The sequence below is a fragment of the Lepidochelys kempii genome, chromosome 5 (assembly GCF_965140265.1).
Source record: "Lepidochelys kempii isolate rLepKem1 chromosome 5, rLepKem1.hap2, whole genome shotgun sequence".
NCBI lineage: Eukaryota > Metazoa > Chordata > Testudines > Cheloniidae > Lepidochelys > Lepidochelys kempii.
Window position 1 is genome coordinate 82,756,157 of NC_133260.1, and position 21,294 is coordinate 82,777,450.

The 21,294-nt window shown below is 38.1% G+C and overlaps 1 protein-coding gene across 1 annotated transcript in view; it reads left to right on the plus strand.

Annotated features, from left to right (window-relative positions):
- The window catches only part of ADAMTS19 (ADAM metallopeptidase with thrombospondin type 1 motif 19), a 279,664-nt gene that overhangs the window by 174,222 nt on the left and 84,148 nt on the right, over positions 1 to 21,294 (plus strand). Inside the window, exons 9-11 of the mRNA XM_073344873.1 lie at positions 8,890 to 9,030; positions 10,101 to 10,251; positions 20,373 to 20,474. Of these exons, the coding sequence (XP_073200974.1) occupies positions 8,890 to 9,030; positions 10,101 to 10,251; positions 20,373 to 20,474 (394 nt within the window). The remainder of the gene's footprint in view (positions 1 to 8,889; positions 9,031 to 10,100; positions 10,252 to 20,372; positions 20,475 to 21,294) is intronic.

The window sequence follows — 21,294 nt, forward strand, 5'->3', positions numbered from 1 at the left end:
TAATCGGAATTTGATGTTTTGTCTTGATTCTTTTTCATCTACTTGGAAATACCATGATCATATTCTGCCTGCAGACAAAGCAACTAAATAAAGGTGCTGCTAACCTGTCTACTTAAAGGCATATTTTCAGCTTGTTCAATATAATGGCTTTGTGGTACAAGTCCTTGTCTAGCAAGATAACATGTACTATTTCATGTTTGCATTAGGATTTTCCTATTTTCTTCTTTCTTCTCAGAGTACTGAAATCTTAGTATGTCACAACATTCTGTGCGGTCTTTTCAAGAATATCAACTGAGTCATGATGATACAAAGAAGCTTGAGGCCTCTAAATTTAGTCTCAAGTCTTTTTCCAATTTGAGAATACAGACTGTGTGAAAGCTTCATCTGTGTACTTAGTCAAAAGAATTTTGTGCCTAAAAGCTGTACAACAGTAGAAACAATGTCCATTATCAATAACTTCAGAATAAAGGAGCCATTGGAAATCATCAAATCAAGATGATCAGAAATGGCCTTTTTCAAAGTTACACACAGAGGAAGACTGAAGTTGTGGTTGGTGAGGTGTCTGAGAAATGCAAACACCTTGTCAGAATGGCTTACAGTAAGAAAGGACTGCAGAATTAAAAACACACACAATACTCTTTGGCAAACTGAATCATTTAGTTGGACCCTTAGTTTTATATAGTCATTGCATGCTTTGTGGACCAGTGCAGAAATGTGACAGATTGAAAAAAGGGAACAGCCTACACCTGATCTATTGATTACACTGAAAAACAATTGTTTTACTTACATAATTCCCTGTGTTCCTCTCTCACCAAGAGACTCCTACAAGGAAAAAAAAAATAAGGTGGCAACTGGAAGCCATTTGACTCCCAGGCATGAAAAAGGACAGCCAAAAAGTAATGGACTCTATGATATCTGACCTTCTCCCTCCTTTTGTAAAAAGAGCACCTAGAATACCCTGTGGAGTGAGGGGATGGGGGTGTGGGAGGAAAGACAAGAAGAGCCAATCAGGGAGCCCTGGGAGTCAGTCTCAGCAGAGTGGTATCCACTGGTACCTGCTATCCCAGGACTCCCTAGATAGAAGTGAGCAGAAATCCTCATTCACACAGAGAAAAAGTATCAATAGCTTTCAGGAGACAAGAAGAATATCCAGCCTGGCTTCAGAAGGAGTGGGAGTAGCATGGACAAGTGAGCCTGACCCAGGCACCCAGAATTCCCCTTCACAAGAAGAAAAGCCCCAGTTTGCAGAGCCATTTCCCAGCCAGGGAAGAAAGGAGCCAGAGGTTACTGAATGAGAGATCCTCAACTCAGCCCCAAGAGTCAGTTGATACCCTGGGGCAAAGAGAGGGACTTCAAGTTGCTGAGACCAGAGGGGACCGTACCCCTCCTAAGCTGAGGAGAACAGTCTCAATTATCAGGGGATTGTCCCTACTACAATAATCAGATAGTATAAAATAATATTCAACAGCTATTATATCATTATTTTTTTAACCCATGTTCCTTGCCTCCCCCACAAAAAAAGTTGTCTACAACTCTGTCTATTACACTATCTGCTAGATCAATGATGATAATCTTTAAAAGCAGGAGCTCTTTTGTCTATTTGTCTAATTTAAAGCTGTCTGGGCCTGTATACAAAACAAAACAAAAATTCTTTCATGGAGCAACACTCCGCTGTAAACAGTGTTCTGATGTCTTCCATATCTTTGAAGTGTTGAAAGTCAGGCATTTTTTGAATTCTTCTGCGCTCCAAAAGGAAATCTCTTCCTCTTTGCCCAGGCTGAAAAAGTAACAGTGAACAAATAATTCTGTCATTTCCTTTATTTCCTGTCCTTTTACATTCATGTCAGAAGTTTAACTTTGATTTGGCCCCACCAGGATCAGCTTTCTTTGAGTCTTTTATGGAATCACTTTATTCAAATATTTTAATATTTATAGCTATTATTTGGTCTTTCTGTAACATAGCACAGTTAAATGTGCTCATGGTCCCATATCTTCAGGAAACAAAAGTAAATCACAGAGACAGTACAAAACAGATTGACATTAAAGACCAAATAATCACCTCAAATGGTAATTTGATGTGACTCATTTGGCTTTGATTACAAGGAATGTGTTGTGATGATATGTGTTATTATAGTGTATAGCATGTTAACTCATCAAATGAATTTAGTGCATGTAGGGTGACATTTAAAACTAAGTAAATATTTTTCAGTGTAACCTTCTGGCAAATGTTTGTGTACTTTTTGCTCTAATTTAGGAATTTCTACCACTTTTCAGAAGAATTATTTAATATAATAATTGATAAAGAAATATCATTTGATTTGTGGTCTCTGAGCATCAGTAGCAGAAGTTATTGCAAATAGAAAATAGTCCATCTGAATGCTCATCTGATTTCCATGTATTCTTAATATTTTTGATTACCCATATAATCTTGGAATTGACATCTTGATGAATGTTTAGAGCTTTGTTCAGATAAACATTTTGAATGAGATGTATTCTATTGATAACAAACTGCTTTTCTGATGATTAGTGAATCACAAGAAAGGCATACGTTTATCTACCTCTGTTTTACCACTCATCAATGCCTTGATGTATTATTCTATGAGTGGCTGTGTGAGCATAACAGCACCCAATGTCACAGAGCAAAGGACTCCCTGGTATCTAGCAGAGTGTCTTAGCTGGTCTGACCATGTCAGTGTACCCCAACTCACTGTTGTCATAATCTGTATCTAAGAGGTGTCATGTAAGGCAATGTATACATACTGGTCATTAATATTATGGTATGATCCATGTGAGGTGGGTGAGATATGAAAAGCTATAAATATGTGCTGGAAATATGGTCTTATAATGTGCTTAGTGGGTAGGGCTTAAGGCACTCTGCAGCAGACTAAGGAATGTGCTTCCATCTGTTTGAATGTGTCTTCAATGTAAATTGAGCAAAGAGAGACATTTACGTAAAAGGTAAAGCCATCAAACTAGCAAGTGATGATAGAGGAGACTGCCAAAATGATTGTGGTGTCGGATCTGGTGGACACAGCAAGCTGAGCCCCCAGGAGGGCTTTCTGTCATTGAAAACAGTGATACAGTTTGAGGATGTTAGGAGAGAGCGAGAGCACCATTTTGGCATCCTTCACCTGAAGAGACACAGAAACCAGCCACTTAGAGCTCTATGTTGGATTCTGGCTAAGGACTGGCCAGCTGTACTGGAAAAACAACTATGGTGAGAAAACTAATCTAACAAAAGGCTCTGGTTTGTTAAGTTAGATTTCTGTCTTCGAAGCGTATTTTGCTTTTGCTTGTTTGTAACTATTTCTATCCCAATTTCCTCTACTTAGTATCACTTAAATATCTGTTCTCTGTTAGCTAACTTAATTTTGTTTTATTACACAACCATCTCGGTGCAGTGTTTTAAACTGAAAAGTAAAATCCTCAGCCAAACTAATAGGCTGATGCTGTGTACTGTCTCTTTACAGGAGCCGCAAACTTGTTAAGGTTTTTTTGAGTGATACAGTGAGAGAGGCACTGAGCACTGCAGAGGAGATGGTTTTGGGAAAACTGAGGACAGGAGAGACTGTTGGTGTCCCCCTGCAAGGAGCATCCAGGCTGGTGGAAACTAAAGTGAGATCATTCTGCTGTCAGGGGCTCTGAGCCAAAGTTGCACAGCACAGATGTACCCAGGGTTAGAGGTCAGGTGGTAACACAACCCTTAACTGGTCTTGATGAACCCCCCAAAGAATCCCAGGGTGTCTGGCAGGTTTGACTAATGTACTGTGTTGCCCATCTGGGTGAATAAAGAGGCAGTCCTAGAGCTGACAGTTGCAAGTTTTACTAACAGGAAATTCTGCCTTTACTGTGATTTTGAACAGGGCAATCTAACCCTTTAAGATGGTTTTCAGGTGCTTCTTAGCCCTGTTTCTGCCCAGGACAGAGGCATTCTGGGTCTGGAGGTTCCCAGAGCATGTGGGAACAGTAGACTGAAGCAATGCATGCTGGTGAAAGGGGTACGAAGAAATCTTCAGAGAGCTGGATCTCTCTCCAGTAGGGAGAAAAGAGATTGAAGAAGGGCCAGGCCTTTGGTGGGCCTCTATAGAGAGTTCAAATGACAGGTGAACCAAGGCTGAGAATGTTTTGGAACAGTCTGGGCCAGTGAGAAACCTGATGGAAGAGTTTGGAGATATTTTGTGTATCAGTGAACCAGACTTTAGGAAGGGAGATGCTGTGTGAGGCTTTATTCAACTAGTTCCAGGAGAAGTGACATTAGTTTTTAAATGCTAGTAGTTTTGAGTGTGAGTAAGGCAGACCCAGATTAAACCAGAAAAATGGACTGAGCTGGGGTAGTTGTGATGGAAGGCATGCCTGTATTCACACTCTCCACACCAGTATAATAATCTTTGTACAAAATATGCCTTGTGAGGTATCATTTACAAACTAATAACTCACTGGTCAATAATATCATGATGAAATGTGTAGCAAACATTATATGTAAAATTATGAATTTCCCCTGAATAATAGTGGTAGCACATATCCAAACCAACGTAACCCCAATCAGGCAGGACTGGTCAAGCAGGTCTTAAACAAATGAATGTGTGTTCACCTCAATTTACATATAAGTTGTAAACAGGGTCCTCAGACAATGAGAGGCAGAAGGCAGGAGACAAGAAAAATCTGCATTTTAGCAAACAGAGGTGAGAAGAAACAGTGTGCAGCCTCTTTAACTACCGGACACTATGCTGCCTTCTTTACTGTTTGGGCAAACTTTAACAAGTGGTAACCCTCAAAATTTCAAAGGGTGATAGAACTATAAAAATTAGGGGCAAAACCACCCAGGTTATCTCTCTCTTTTTCCACCTAAGAAGACAAAAGAAACAGCCTTTGGACTTTGGGAGCAGATCCTGACCTGAAACTTGGTCAGCAATGTTACTAGGAACCTATGGTAAGATCACTTTGAACCAAGTCTAGTTTGTTAAGTTTAGAAAATGTTTTATCTTTATTTCTCTTGTAACCATTTCTGACTTTAATGTCTTATACTTGTACTCACTTAAAAGCTCTTTCTTTGTAGGTAAATAAATTTGTTTTATTCTTTAATCAAAACTAGTCATGTTGTGAATTGTGTGGGTAACTCCATTTAGAGTGCCATGCTGTTGTATATTGGGCCCCTTAGAGGGACAATGGACCTAATATATCTGAACTGTCCAGGAGAGGGCTGGACAGTGCAGAAGACACGTTTTTGGGGGCAAAATTCGAGACTGAGAGTGCGCTGGGGTCACCCTGCAAATAGTAATCGAGGTTGCTAGAAACCAGAGTGTGGCTGGTGTTTGCTGACAGGCTATTGGGGTCAGAGTTGCTCAACCAGAGCTGTGGTTACACACAGACATTGAGGGTGTGACCTGCATACTGGAAGGCTGTTGGTGAGCAGCCCAGGTGGGAGCTACAGCAGCAAAACATTGCAAGGCACCCAAGTTGCAGGGAAAGTGTGACACAGCCTCCCGCCGATCTGGATTGCACCCTGGAACATCATAGTACTGTAAAATCGTGCTACAACTATCATCTAGCTAGGCTGCCTTCCTGTCACTTAAGGCCATGAGTAAACTCCCACCAGAATGGATTTCTTGCCTTTTAAAGAAATACAGGAATCAGTTTTTTTCCTCTCAAAATTTAAAGGTTTGCCATAACCATGATTCCCCCCCCATGTAATGATGGTCATTGATAATTATAGCCCAATATGGCTCTAATCTACCACACAAATACAAGAAGGGAGTGGTAAGGATGGGTTGTCAGTATACAAATTCGCCTCTTCCAAATTTTTGTTTTCCTTCACCTTCTGGGAATGATCTCTTTGTTTTCTGCTTGTTTGGCATTACAGTGTGTAACACCCCTTGGTACCTAAAGTAGTATCTTGGAAATGAAGCTGTTTTTCAGGAGCACACAAACACAGGAATTTATATGCTGAGATATACTTTTGTGCCATCTAGTATAGTATCATGCCTCTTAACAGTGGCCAGTCCTAGGTACTTCACAGGAAGATGCAGGAAACCCCGTAGTAGAGAGTTATGGAATAATGTGCCCATGGAGCAATTTTCTTCCTAAACCTGATCATCAGTCAGTGGTTGGCTTTGCTCTTGAATATGAGGGTCTATCTCTCTTATATTTTTATCCTAGTTAAGGTAATGGTGGATGTTCTCATTTTCCATGTAAATACCTAATCATTTAGTGAATCCTGTTAATTCTTTTTCTTATTCGGTTTTGACCCATCGTCTTCTAAACTAGGGTGAACTTAAAATATGGTTTCCTCCAGTTTATGCATATTGAAAGTACATACTTGCCCAATGAATTCAGTATGTCAGTATACATGATATTTTTAGACATATCTATCCATAACAAACAAGTTATGGTAACACTGAGTACCATATTAGTACTAATTAGATACATCAGAAAATAGTTGAATCCTCTGTCACAATGACATTAAACTGAACTAGTGGAGTATGTTTAGAGAGAATAATTTCTCAGAAGCAAACTAACAACCCACAGTGGACCCATCAGCCTCAAAGGAAAGCTACTACTTCTTTATTCCTGCCTATACCCCACTCATAGATCTTAATCAACTTTGAACCATGGTATCATAAAAAATCTCTCTGTTAACGTTTTTACTTTTGACTGTATACCAAACAATTGCAGATGCTTATTAGTTAGAAAAAGGCTGTTGAAATCTTATTTCTTTGGGTTATATATGAAGAGATGGCATGTTCTGTGTCCATCCTTGCAGCATTATGCCCTTAAAATTGTTTGGTCACTTCCCAGGGCAAATTTGTGTTTCACGTCTTAAACTCTAACAGATTCACTTTATTCTCTACAGCATTTTCTGCTATGGAGTTTCTTTTCCACAGAATATACCTTTAAGCTCTGTAGTCATGTTATTGAATGTCCGTATGGGCAACTCCTATGTGTGATTTTTGTACCTTTTTACTGATGTTTGCTGCAGTATAGCACTTTTTTTTTGTCAGCTCCAGTCGTCCAATCAGCTTGGCTTCTTCCATTGTTCAGACAGAGGGAAGGTTTACCCAGAGATTATGGAGGAATTTATCAAAGTTTTTGATAAATGGGAAAATGTGGCACTGGGTGTGTGGGGACATGAAAGAGTTCAGTCAATCAAGAGACTTAACTAGCCAGGGTTCACATCAATGGAGTTTTGAGTGTGGAAGCACTTTTGTAGTGGTGCACTATCCAGCTCAGAAAAAGTGAGAAACTGAAATGAGTGTGAAATAAATGTATCTTCATCCCAATTCTATCCACCATTTAAAAAATTCTCCCTGAAGATCCATGCACAGACAGCTGCCTCAGCGTTCCGCACTGTGTAGCGTGCCCGTTCCAGTGAGGGGCTCCACACGAGCCGCAGCACTTCTGTTGAGCACCCTGGCAGGCCCAATAGAGTCCAACACAGCCGTGCCTTATTGGGGAATTAAATTTCTTTCATGAATAAGCACAATGCAACATGAGCTGTGGTACCTCGCATAAAATTTGACCTAGAGTTACTGATATTTGGCTGACTAGCTTTGTGTGGGGCACAGTTTGGCAATGAGGAAAAGTTGCCAGGATTGTGTGGTGTTTTTGTTTTTTGTTGTTTACATTTTAATGTCAACATGAACAAAGGATGGTAGGGAGGCATGAGATATCAGCACTGAGTACCGGCCTAGAGGCCTAGACTTTTCATGCAAGAAAAATTGCATTGATACATTTATTCTACAATTCTTTGGCTGAAAGCAAAGACTATTTGTGAGAAATGACCAAGATAGCCAATGTAAATTAATATACATGATGAGTGTAAGGGGCCAGCACAGAAAGAGTAGTGCTTATGTAGTGGTATCACCCACAGAGTTTTGCTTTGCTACACTACAAACTACAAGGCTATCTTAAGAAGATAGAAGCTGCAAAATCCCAGCAGCCACTCTGTATGCCCTGCTCTGAAGAGTATCCTTATAGTGACTTTTAAATAGTCAAAAACAGCTGATACTGTTTTATTTACTTTTCACATAGGAGCTCTGTGTGTATCCACATAGCTACTTTTGAAGGTTTTAAAGTGCCATTTTTCATTTAAAAAACTCACCTGACTATTGCCTACAATCGAATAGGTTTTTTCCAAGTGACAGGGAATCTTCAAAAGCAACAACTGAGCAAATTGAAAGTGGCAGCCACAAGTAGAATTTGTAGCAGAATTTTATGACTCCTACATGGCAGTGTCTGTGGGAGCATTCACCACCTTTTACCGTGTGGGTGCTTTGTCCTTTGGATGTAGTTCCCTTGAGTCATTCCATTGCTATTATTTGAAATAAAAGGTACTGCAGAAAAAACTCTGAATTTTTGAAATTGTAAGTATACATAAAACTACTGCTCAGAAAAATTTAACAATACATCTTACCTATTAGTTAGTTACATGCAAGTCATCAACAATAAACAAACAAATGTGTAATGAAAACAAGTTCAAGTTCAATGAGATTCACTGGCTTTGTTATGTAAGCTCACGATGGTCTTCTCATTCATTAGTGGGAGAAATGCAGTTGTTTGTGGAGGCCAAAAGTATAAATGGGTTCAAAATAGAATTAGGTATGTTTATGGAGGATAAGTCCATCAATGGCTATTAGTCATGATGGTCTGGGTGCCCTTAGCCTCAGAAACTGAGAGTGAATGTCAGAGGATGGATCATTCAGTGATTGCCTGTTCTGTTCATTCCCTTTGAAGCACCTGGCATTGGCCACTGTCGGAAGACAGGATACTGAGCTAGATGGACCCTTGGTTTGACCCAGTACGGCCGTTCTTATGTTCTTAACCATTTTGAAAACCATTTATTATGCTGTTTTCTTAAAATAATTTTTATTTTTTAATACTTTCAAAATTCAGCATGGGAATAAATCATGACAATGATCACCCATCCTGTGCAGATGGTCTCCATATCATGTCTGGAGAATGGATTAAAGGACAGAATCTTGGTGATGTTTCATGGTCCCGGTGCAGCAGAGAAGATCTAGAAAGATTCCTCAGGTAATTAAGTCAAGAAATAGCATTGCTTAAAGTAATTTTTATTTATCTAAATTTGATAATTTGATCTAAGTTTCAGGTATGCCAAATACTTAATACTCTCTACCAGCTTCTGTATGAGGTTAAAAAGGAAATATTGTTAATAATAGCTGCTAATATTAATAATTAATACTAATAAATTAATACTGTTAATAATATTAACCACCAAAAAGCCACCTTATCAACTAAAGAAAATACATTAACAAAGATATGGGGCAAAAATACATATTAGGAAGATGGTGTGTTTAAAATGATATCTGTATTGTTTTCTATTTTGCACATAATAGATTACATCATGTCCTGTGTTGTCGTTCAATAACAAACAAGATGAGGAAATAATTTTATTTTAATAGAAATATTTTATGAGTTACCTAGTTGAGAATATGATACATGGAACCATACCAAAATAGGACAATGTGCCCATGCATTGTATAAGGAATAACCCTCAAGAATAACCCTCTTGAACTGATAGATATGCCTACTGACAATTTACTACTTACAACTGAGCAGTCCTTTCAAGGTCTGTATTGGAGCTGGCACTGGAATGATTGAGATTCAAGGACAATCTGTAGATGTGTCCATTTAGAACTTAAATCTAATGGACGTCCATGTATTTTCATCTCCCTTTTTCTTTAATTTTGTGCGAAAACAGTGCTAACTGAAATCTTGGGACTTGAAAAATACTGACATATTTAAAGTATGGGTGAAAAAACTGAGCTCCATAAATATTTATTAAAAGCCATATAATTTTTAAGCAATTAAATTATGTAATATGTACACTAAAATGTTTTCCAAGTATTTTCCTGAAATCCTTATAGCTGCTTGTAATCCATAAAGTTTGCTGTTTTGCCTTTCTGTAAATATACAACAGCAAAAGAAAGAACTTGGTTAAATTAAAAGGTCTAAATGTCAGCAAAATGCTGCTTAAGATCTGTTAATCCTTTTTTATAGCAATTGCATATGTTCTATGTCAACAAAATAGCCAACCTTTATTAATATTATTCAACATTTTATGAATTTCTGCATATTGGCAGGTCAAAGGCCAGTAACTGTTTGCTACATACAAATCCCCAAAGCCTCAATTCTGTGATTATTCCCTCCAAACTGCCAGGAATGACGTACACTGCAGATGAACAGTGTCAGATTCTCTTTGGACCAATGGCTTCATTTTGTCAAGAAATGCAGGTAAGGATTGTTGTTTACTTTAGAACAGAGAGTTATTTTTTCAGGGACAGCATGAAAGAGAGAATTACTGATTTGTAACTGGTTTTATGCGTTGCATGTGAAAGTCAATATGGGCATGTTTTATTTCTTGTTTAGGCCCTGCTATAGTGGTGCTGGATTGGAGCTTTAATGTGCACCATTAACATGCTGATTTCAGTATAAAAATAGAAAAATACATTCAGTGAAGTCATGGACCCTCTGAAGTAAATGACCTCACCACACATTAAGTGATGGGACCATTGTCTGGCTTCTTGGAAAAGGTGTATTGCCCCATTATGGGCTAGGGAGCCAGAGTGTTACTTGCTACAGCAGCTTCATACCAGATCAGTATGGGGATGCTGTTCCATGCTTTTCCCTACACCCACAGGTGGCCAGAAGAGAAGGGGGACTACATATGTTCATGTTGGTGCAGGAAAAGGTGGAGCAGCACCCACCCTCCCATCCATGGAAGCAGTTAAAATACCAGATTTTGTCATGATCCGCTGTGGGCCTGACTGTAGTTGCTCCTTTCCAAGGAGTCTGTGAAGGAAATTTTTTCTTTTCCATTTCTTTCTGCAGCCAGTACAAAAACTCTCATTATCGCTCATTAAACTACAATTTATGGGCTGGACTGTCAAATATATGTATGTGCAATTGCATGATACCTTTGTACCCTCCTAATTTCCCTGTGCCTCTACTGTGGGTAAGTAAATCAGGAATGTTATACTAATGAAACCTGGTGAAGTTAGGCAGCCAATTAATCACCTGCAAGTTGCATATAATCCCCAAGATGCTTTGCCAAGCTGTCTCTCAGGGTGTCTTTAGTGCTCCTTTAGTGTTCCTTGCTATTTTCAGGAACACCAACAATTAAGTCAAGATTATTATCCTGATGCTAATTTGACTATCTTCTTGAAAATAGGGTACTTACTTTCCTGGACTTGTCCTCTATTAATTTCTGATATTTAGTTTTGAATGCCCCATGTTCCTTTTGTTCTAGGGTTTTCTTATTTGTGAAAGTATATAGTCAAGTTAAATAAATTTATTCTGTCAGGCTGGGAATAAATGTTACTAGTGACAAGTGCAGCTGCTAAAAAGAACTGAACCACAACTAACAATGCATTTCTTCTAAGATCTGACTGTCCATACATTTGATTAAGCAGAACTTGTAAGACTATCTGTAATCACCTCATATGGTAATATTAGAGATACCAATCACATCTCCCTCATCGCCAAGGTTCCAGTACACAATCTCTCTGATAATCCTGTGAGACAAGGGAGAGATTCCACGTACTTCCCCTCACCCGGTCGCTTGCCTACAATACGTGCTACAGCAGAGTACTAACAACACCTACTCCTGCAGAGTTATCTCTGGAAGCTACTAAGTTGGCCCACATTCCTGTTCCTTGAATGGTGCCTAATCTTTATGTTGAAGTCTTTTTTTTAACCCTGTGAACGTGCTTTAAGTTGAAGGCTGTAATTTATGTAGTCTGAGAAGAGTAGCCTAAAGCCTTTCAAGAACAAAGTGTTTGTGTATTTTTTAGTGTAAGATTTATACTGTCACTGTGATTATCTTGTAAAGCTGCCAAGTTTGCTTTTATGCCCACTGTGCTTCAAGTAAGAATCAATTAGTTCCTACCATTCTTTTGAATAACAGAAAGCAAGATAATGGCTCATGAGTAGAACCTGATAATTGAATACAATTGTAGAACTGCAAAATATTGGCCTTGAAGATTAAAGTCCAGGATGTGAATGCTATCTAGTCAACTTTACTAAAACAATTCTTGTCATAACACAGCTGTGATCTTTATAGGGAAAGAATAGAGTGGTTATATAGCATGGCAACTTTTAAGAAAGTCCAAGGGAAAGATCATGATGAAAAGAGCAAAAGTTATGGAAATATTATATTTCTGTCTACATATCTGTCCTTACCTCCACCACTACTGATCCCACTATCTACACTCGGCACAAGCATCACTCTTAGCTTCTCTTTTTGTCTTTCTTGCATAGTCCCAACTTTTCTCCTTCTTCCCAGCTGTTCATATGACTGGAATGGCATTCCACTTGACATACACAAATATTCCTCACTCGTTTTTCCTTCAAAAACCTCCAGAAAAGCCAACTGTTCTGTGAAATGTTCCAGTCACAGTGACCCCTGCCACACTGTTTCTGTATTTATGTTGTTTGTTTTGTAATATGCAAGGTTTTGCTGTTAGAATGGATGCCTCATAAGTCCTTTTGAAAGGGGAAATCTCTGTTTAGTTTGGCATCACTTTTTTGTTGTACATTGTTATTGCACTATATAAATAGGTAATTAATGTATAGTTTATAAAAATCAAGTGTCACCAGTATTATTTTATATCCTCAAATAAATCTTATTTCCCATTGTTAGTCCAAATAATTTTAACTTCTCTTGTACTGCGATAACGATGTACCAGAGAGGGAACATACTGTGTTAGAACTAAACGTTGTAATCATAACTTAACAGTCCAAGTTGGGGAAAAGAGAGAGTTTCACACCCAGAAGAGTGAAGTTCTGACTCAAAGTTCAGTGCTCTGGTTTGTGTTTCACTACAGTGTTGTTGCTGAACTCCAGCTTTCTATTAGCCTCCCTTGCAATGATGGTTTAACTGGCAGCACTTAAAGTTCCCAGTGAAGTGTTCAGCTGTTTTACATGATTTGCCCCCACACATGCAAAATCCTAAAATGTCAGAGAAGTCTTGGATTTTTGTTTTTAAAAATTCTAACTGCATTACTTCAGTGGTAAAAGTGCAACTGTAAATATGAGTAAACCTTTCACTTTTGTGCAGAGTAGACCATATGTCCTGAAGAGTTAGGAAAGATGGTCTGACACACAAACTTTCCAGTGTAAAACTTTAATCCTGATTGTTCTTTCAACTTACATACTTAAATCAAATGTCAGCAGGAAATATCAGGATTTATTTAATCTGAGAAACCTGAGAAAGTCTAAAGCATATTGTTGTCAAAGAGCTTTCATTCTGTGTGATATGCTGAATACTTTCTTTATGTTTATTGTATGCAAAAACAAAAGCAAAAATAGCTAAAAATGTACAGTTTAGATATCAAAACTACATTAAAATAATTTGTAAATTATGAATGAAATGTATAATGATGCTAGGAAATCATGAAATACTGCAGGGAATTAAATAAGCATAGCTAATTCTTTCCAGTGCTGCTAGTAGTACCATCTGAAGTGGTTAAATGGCACCTACCAAGTAGCTAATGAAGATATTAAATATTTTAAAACAAGCACAATATTTACACTTTTTCAATGTCACACCTAATTCCTTATGGGTTGAACAGACCATGTGTATCCATGCTATAGACTTTAGGTTAGATGCATTCTTCCAGAAGATATTAACAGACTTTAGCTCAGTTAAAAAAAATCGGTTTGCTTTTTTCTTGTAGTGTGTATTTTGTATGGCTCTTAGGGTTGTATATCAAATATTTCACACATCATATCTCATATGTGTATCCACAAATCCTCTATTACGTGCCTCATTTTCTCTGTGCTATTAGTCCTCTATGTTACCTGAGTCAATATTATACCATCACTGTCACCATTTGAAAAGATTCTCAATTATCTGTTTCCTCTTAATCTCTGAAGGTGTTGTTTCTCTTCGGGGTATAGTCTGATGTACAGCATGGACTTCACTGATTAATAAATATTAATATAAATATAAATAAATTAATAAATAAATACTAATCTGCAGTAATAGCAAGTGCACATAAGTATGGGAGTATATTCTTATATACTTACAGTTTGCTTCAAATTGTGAGATTAGCATGATGTAATTTATGCATCATCAAGATTGTTTGATGAACAATAAAAAATGACCTTTGTGTTAACTCAGGTAAAATAAGGCCAGACACCAAAAGATAATTCAAATGGATAGGTTTTAATGTAATAGAGAGGTCAGTTTTCTAGGCCTTTTCAAGAGCCAAGTACATAAATTGGTATCCTACTGAAAGCAGTTGTAAGCTGTATCCTACTCATCCTATCAGTGCAGTTATTGCCCAGTGGATCCCCAAAAAAGACATTTCACAAACTATGGATAATTTTGCTATAGGAGGGTGCAAGCTTTGTTAAATAAACATAAATGACATAAATGAAAGGGGTGGGAGGGTGTAATATAATCCTTGAAGGAGAAGGTGGCTGGATCCTTTCAGGCCAATCATGCTAAGCCACCCTTTGTCCTAACTGATGGATCCCTAGGTCAAACAGCTATCTCATCTGATAAACTGTCCAGCTCACCCAGGCCCACACTTCCCCCGTCAAAAGGATTAGAACCATCACTGAGTCAGACCTCAGCAAAGTTTTGTGGGTGAGTCTCTTAGCCCCAACAACAAAGAATCACAATTTTGGGAGCTATATGCCCTCTCTACCATCCCTGCCCAGATAAATTCATGCCACTGTAAAGACTCCGTAGGACCCCAAAGTTGCAATGTGACATACTGAAATATGAAATTCTGGCATAGCCCAAACAGAAAAGAAAATGCAATGGTTAGTCCACATAACAACATCCAATTTGGTCATTAGCACACATACAATATTCCAAGAAAAGGACCGACTGCTTTTCCTAGGCTCTTCCCCTGCTAACCACCCCCCTCCACCCCCAGAGCATAGGTGGGAAGGGAAATCCTGCTGCGAGTAGGAAGAGAGTCTGAATAGTGTTTTGCTCCTCCCACAGCTCAGCCTTAAAAAATGGAAGGGGGACAGTAAAGCTCCCTCCCAGCCAGTTAGAGTCAGAGTAGTAATCTGTGGTACAACCTGACACTAAATAGGTTACAATTGGTTCGGATGGGCCAGGGAACCCCTAGTATTCTTCAAGGGGAAACCCCATCAAACCCAACCCAGCTCATCACTACCCCACTGCTTGTAAATTTGTCTGGAGAGGTGGAGGTCTAAGAAGATAAGAACATAAGAATGGCTGTACTTGGTCAGACCAAAGGTCCATCTAGCCCAGTAGTCTCTCTTTTGATAGTAGCCAATGACAGGTGCCTGAGAGGGAATGAACAGAACAGGGAATCATCAAGTGATCCATTCCCTGTTGCTCATTCTCATCTTCTGGCAAACAGAGGGTAGGGACACCATTGATGAACCTATCCTCCATGAATTTATCTAGTTCTTTTTTGAACACTGTTATAGTCTTGGCATTCACAACATCCTCTGGCAAGGAGTTCCACAGGTTGACTGGGTATTGTATGAAAAAATACTTCCTTTTGTTGTTTTAAACCTGCTGCCTATTAATTTCATCTGGAGGCCCCTAGTTCTTGTGTTATGAGAAGGAGTAAATAACACTTCCTTATTTACTTTTTCCACACCAGTCATGATTGTATAGACCTCTATCATTTTCCCCCTTAGTCGTCTCTTTTCGAAGCTGAAAAGTCCCAGGCTTATTAAACTTTCCTCATACAGCAGCTGTTCCATACCCCTAATAATTTTGTTGCTCTTTTCTGAACCTTTTCCAAATCCAATATATCATTTTTGAGATGGGGCGACCACATCTGTATGCAGTATTCAAGATGTGGGAGTACCATGGATTTATATAGAGGCAATATGATATTTTCTGTCTTATTATCGATCCCTTTCTTAATGATTCCCAACATTCTGTTCACTTTTTTGACTGCCATTGCACATTGAGTGGATGTTTTCTGAGAACTATCCACAATGACTTCAAGATTTCTTCCTTGTGTAGTAACAGCTAATTCAAACCCCATCATTTTATATATGGCTGCTACTCTGAAACTTGGGATTATGTCAACATTGAATTTCATCTGCCATTTTGTTGCCCAGTCATCCGGTTTTGAGAGATCCTTCTGTAGCTCTTTGCACTCTGCCTGGGACTTAACTATCTTGAGTAGTTTTATATCATCTGCAAATTTTGGCACCTCACTGTTTATACTTTTTCCAGATCACTTATGAATATGTTGAATAGGACTGGTCCCAGTACAGACCCCTGGTGGACACCACTATTTACCTCTCTCCATTCTTAAAACTGACCATTTATTCCTACCCTTTGTTTCCTATCTTTTAACCAGTTACCAATCCATGAGAGAACCTTCCCTCTTATCCCATGACAGCTTACTTTGCTTAAGAGCCTTTGGGGAGGGACTTTGTCAAAGGCTTTCTGAAAATCTAAATACACTATATTCACTGGATCCCCCTTGTCCACATGCTTGTTGACCCCTCAAAGAGTTCTAGTAGATTGGTGAGGCATGATTTCCCTTTACAAGATGCTTGAGCTGAAGTTAGTGAGACTACTCTTGTAATTTGCATGGAATTTAGGTATCGATACATTAGGAGATGCAACATTACCAACTTGTTTTAACATTTCTGTCAGCTAAATTCAGAATGACCAATGTATTTTTGGTATTCAGATCTATTAAGATGTTTATAATACCATCACATAATTGTGTGGGTGTGTGCATTTTAAAAAATCTTTGATTTTCTAAATCAAATTTAAAGAAATCTGTATATGAAACCAAGTGATTTTCTAGTGTGGCTGCCAAAGGCACTAATACTCTACCTACCTTTTAATAAGTAGGTAAGAATAAGAGAGAATTTGTTTGATTTAAAATCTAGGCCAGTTTCTAAAGAAGTGGCTGATGAGAGACTGGTCTTGGTAGCTGAAAGCAGGCATAGAGCTAAAAAAGCCATCCATGTGGCTTTAATAACAGGAGATCACCTGACATCTTTGGTGAAGCTTAGTGGGCAAGAGAGACAATTGACAATTCTGCCAATATTAGGCATTATCGGAGGCCTGCGTGTTCTTGGGTTGGTCAGTTCATAAGGGCCTTTGATAAAGGCCCAAAGGTGGAGTTAAATATCAGAGTCATCTTAATGTATCCTAATTCCCAGTTAGAATACATCAAACATTTTTTGTGTGTGTGTTCTTTTTCTCTAATGTAAATGTGCTTAGTAATTTGTTTACCTCTTATAAAAAATGTAGTGAAAAGGAAGGGAGTGAACCTAGGAGTTGATTTTAGGTGCAATGGCCATCTAAATTGGTTACATCCTCTCTCTAAGATAAGTTTAGGTGGTGGGGGTTAAGGGCCACAGGCTATTTACAAAGGTATTTAGGTGCCTAGAGGCAGGTAGACATCTAGTGAGATTTTAAAAAGCATCTAAACTGGATAGGCACCTAACTGCCATTGACTTACAAGCTGCTTAGGTATTTTTGTAACTAGAAACCTATCTGCATATTTAGGCACCAAAAAGACCTATGTAAATGTGGTCATACATCTTTTAAGATTGGAAGTCAATCTTTTATGATTTATGGTCAATGTCAGCCAGCTTTGCATTCCTATGTACTTGAAGTTCTTTGGTTACAAGCTGAAAGTTAAAAGGGGTAAAAGATTTTCTAAAAGGGAAGGACTTTGGATTTTGTATCTTGAAATCTTGGAGAACTGTTTCCTCCAATGTAGTCATTTAGGTATGTGGATCCAGGATATAAAATACAAATAAGGCTCTTATCTGAGCTATGAACGGTATAGGAAGTCTTGTTTTGATTTCATTGTTATTGTCAGTTTACCTATATCCGTGCTCCAGTGAGGTTGAACTGAGCTCACTATTCCCTTTTCTCCCATTTCTTACTTGGAATAGGACTATAACAGCAGAAGGCCTGATGGCTGCCTTATCGGCATAATCTTCAGAAATTGGCCTGGAATGCTTGTTCCTAACTTTAGTGCTTCCTTTACAGTTATGAGCTTAAAAAAAAGCTTGCTTAAAACTTAGTTTTAGAAATGCAAAGTTAGGTTTTCTCTTTGGACCTTAAACCATAAAACAAATTACATTGTAAGATGGATAAGTATTTAGGCTAGGGCCAGCTCTAACATTCTTTTAGAGTTTTTATGAGTTATTTATAAACATATGATGTCTTATTAGGTCAGTTTCTTCGTAGGTGTAAGTCCATTGGCAATACACCGGGGATAAATTTAGGTCATTGTCATCCTGACCTTTATTTCTGTACAATTCTCTGACCTACTGACATAAGTCTCTTCATTTTGTAAGATATTACTACTGACATCTTTACATACTAGACACACATTGACATTTGCAGGTACTCCTATGCCCTGGCCCAGATACAAACATTTATTAAATGATATTTCCCTTACAGTGAGGTTTTTTCAGGGTATCATTTCATTTATAAAACATAATATAAACACATTTTTCATGCATCATATCAAAGACCAGAAACTATTATTCAATTTTGCCAGCATAATAAAGAATTTAAGACAGACAGAGCACATCTTGTCTTCTAGTGGCCCTGGATTTTGAGAACCTGGTGCTGATCCGTTTCTTTTATCCCCCTGTGTCTCCTGATCTTTCTTGCCCCTGCACTGTCCATATTTTGTGGGCATCAGATTGCACAAGCAATAACCCCCAGGCAGTGATCCAGCCACAGCTGGCCCTGTTTGCTTTCATCTGGTTTCCAGGTGGGCGGGGGGGAACAAAATAGGGAGAGGGGGAAGGAAGTTACAATTCTGAACTTGATTCCTCTCTCTTGAGGATAAGGCAGCCTTGTAATTTCTCTGTAGGGACAAATAGAAGGGGCTTCTGGGAGTGATTGAGGAATTACAATAGGCAGCAATGTTCATGGCTGGACTTCCTTTCAGGGAAAAATAAAAACTGTCCTCTCCTGAAGCTAGAGGATGGACTGAAGGACCAACTGTTCTTTCCATCTATAACATTTAACATTTTATGACCCCTTAGTGAAAAACCATAATTTGCCTTGTTATCTTATTTGATATCCATTCTATGTGAATGCAAGAATCAGTTGAGTATTGAATTGCTTCCAAGGGAGAGAGGATTATGAAGGAATGGAAGTACATCAGGAAGCAGGAACCATTGGGATGGAGTGAACAGGGAGCATTTGAGGAAGTCATCAGGGAGCCTAATAGTGTCTGAATAAATGTTTTCTATATTATTCAAGCAATAGCAGAAGTTTTACAAATATTCACTTGGGTTTTGAAAACTCACTTCAGTCTCGACTGTGTTAGAAAATTCATATTTAATTTAAGGGTGAACTGCAATGCTAAAATTAAAATTGACATAAGCATTTATGAGCTGAATGCCCTATTGACCCGTGTGGGATATTCAGTAGGAAAATAAATTTTACTTAACCTAAAAATTCTTTTTTATTTTCATCTGTGAAGACTTCCTGGCATATTCTGGTTTGTTGGAGAGCTACCAAAATAGATCATTCTTTGAGATTGTCACTGCAGTAGATTCTGTGGTGTTCTAAAATGATTCACACTAGGAAGTATTAGATTAATTTTACAATAGCAGGAAAAACTATTTAAATGTGCTTACTAACTTGGTTGCCCCACACATTTAGCTTTTCAGTTTTACACCTTTAAGTAAAGTCTATTCTACTTCATTCTCCAAGCCCTCTGGTGAACATAATTGACAAGTTATATATATACACACACACACACAACCTAACACTTCACTGATTTCTAAGGCATACTTTCATTTCTAATGACAGTGCTAGTTTCCTTTCCTTTCCATGCTTGAATGAGTGGTAAAATAATAATGGAATAAACTATTAGCTCTCTTAATTCTTAAGAAGCTCTGAGTTTTGTGGAGAAAGAAGTATATCACTATTCCCCCTTTAACCTACCTGTTTTTTGTCCATGTGCACTATGGGGCTCCAGCCCATAGGTCAAATAGCTGAGCTATGCACTGGTGGGTGAAAACAGAGTCCTCATTTCAGACTGTGGCTATAGCACACCATCTACAGCTACCTCTAAGTCAGTTGATCAATATAGTGGTAGATCCACCTTGCCTGGCAAAGCCCTACCTGTATCAGTCTGACAACATTTAAGGGTTGTGACCCTGTACACAGGCTCCTGGAATCCGTCCCCCACTCCAACAGCACAACTGGACTTGTTCCACTGTGTCCGTGCCCAAGGGGAGTGCATCCAGGATTTGCTGCATACTATCTCCACAATTTTTGTTGATGTTTAACTCTGTATATACTTCAGTGCCACCAAACCAGCAACTTCCTGATGAAATTAATGGACTACATATATACAGTCATTTAAGTCCTCTGTCCTTAGCAATGTATGTTTGTTTTTCAGCATGTTATTTGCACTGGGTTGTGGTGTAAAGTGGAAGGTGAGAAGGAGTGCAGAACTAAACTGGATCCACCAATGGATGGAACAGACTGTGACACTGGAAAGGTATGACCACTGATTTTCCTACTGTAACTAATGGAAGTAGTGCAGCAATTAATTTATTGTGATTAAATTTTGGAAATTGTTCTGAAAAATTGCACACACATTACTTTTAAATCTGAGATGAATCATTTTAATTTGTAAATTTTAGGAAAGAGTATATAACTAGATATTTCTGGGAATAACTGTTATTAATATAACATTAACATAGTATACAATAGGGATAGTTTTATCACTGTACATGCAAATACACTTCATAGTTTTAGCATGTCTTTATTGGTTTCTCACAACAGTTCAGAATATAAATAAATCAATGTCACTATACAAATGAATTTCACTACAAAAAAATATGTAATATGAACACTATCCAGTTCTGTGGACCTTATACAAACTGTATAATAACTGTAGGGTCATTTTTGAATATTTTAACATAAATTACCAACCTCAAAACCAAAACACTATTTTGACTGGCAATACATAATTGAGTGTCATTTACGTTTAACATAAAGGGAAAATATAAAATGTACCAGTGAATAATTTTTAGATTTTCCCAATCAGTAGTGTCTCAGGTTGTCAAATAAACAGATCTGATCAACTATATGCCCCTATTTATTGTGCACACCTGAAATAAAACATAATTATACTGAAGATATAACAGTTTTAGAAAGGAGATTAATAGACGTTTGAAAGAGTCCATTACAGTTACTCTTTATTCTGATTAGTATCAGAAAAATAGGTTTTTTCTATATACAGTATGAATATTTTGGGGATGGGGAGAATACACATATGCATATGCCTAATTAAATAATTTGTGTAGATCAGCAGC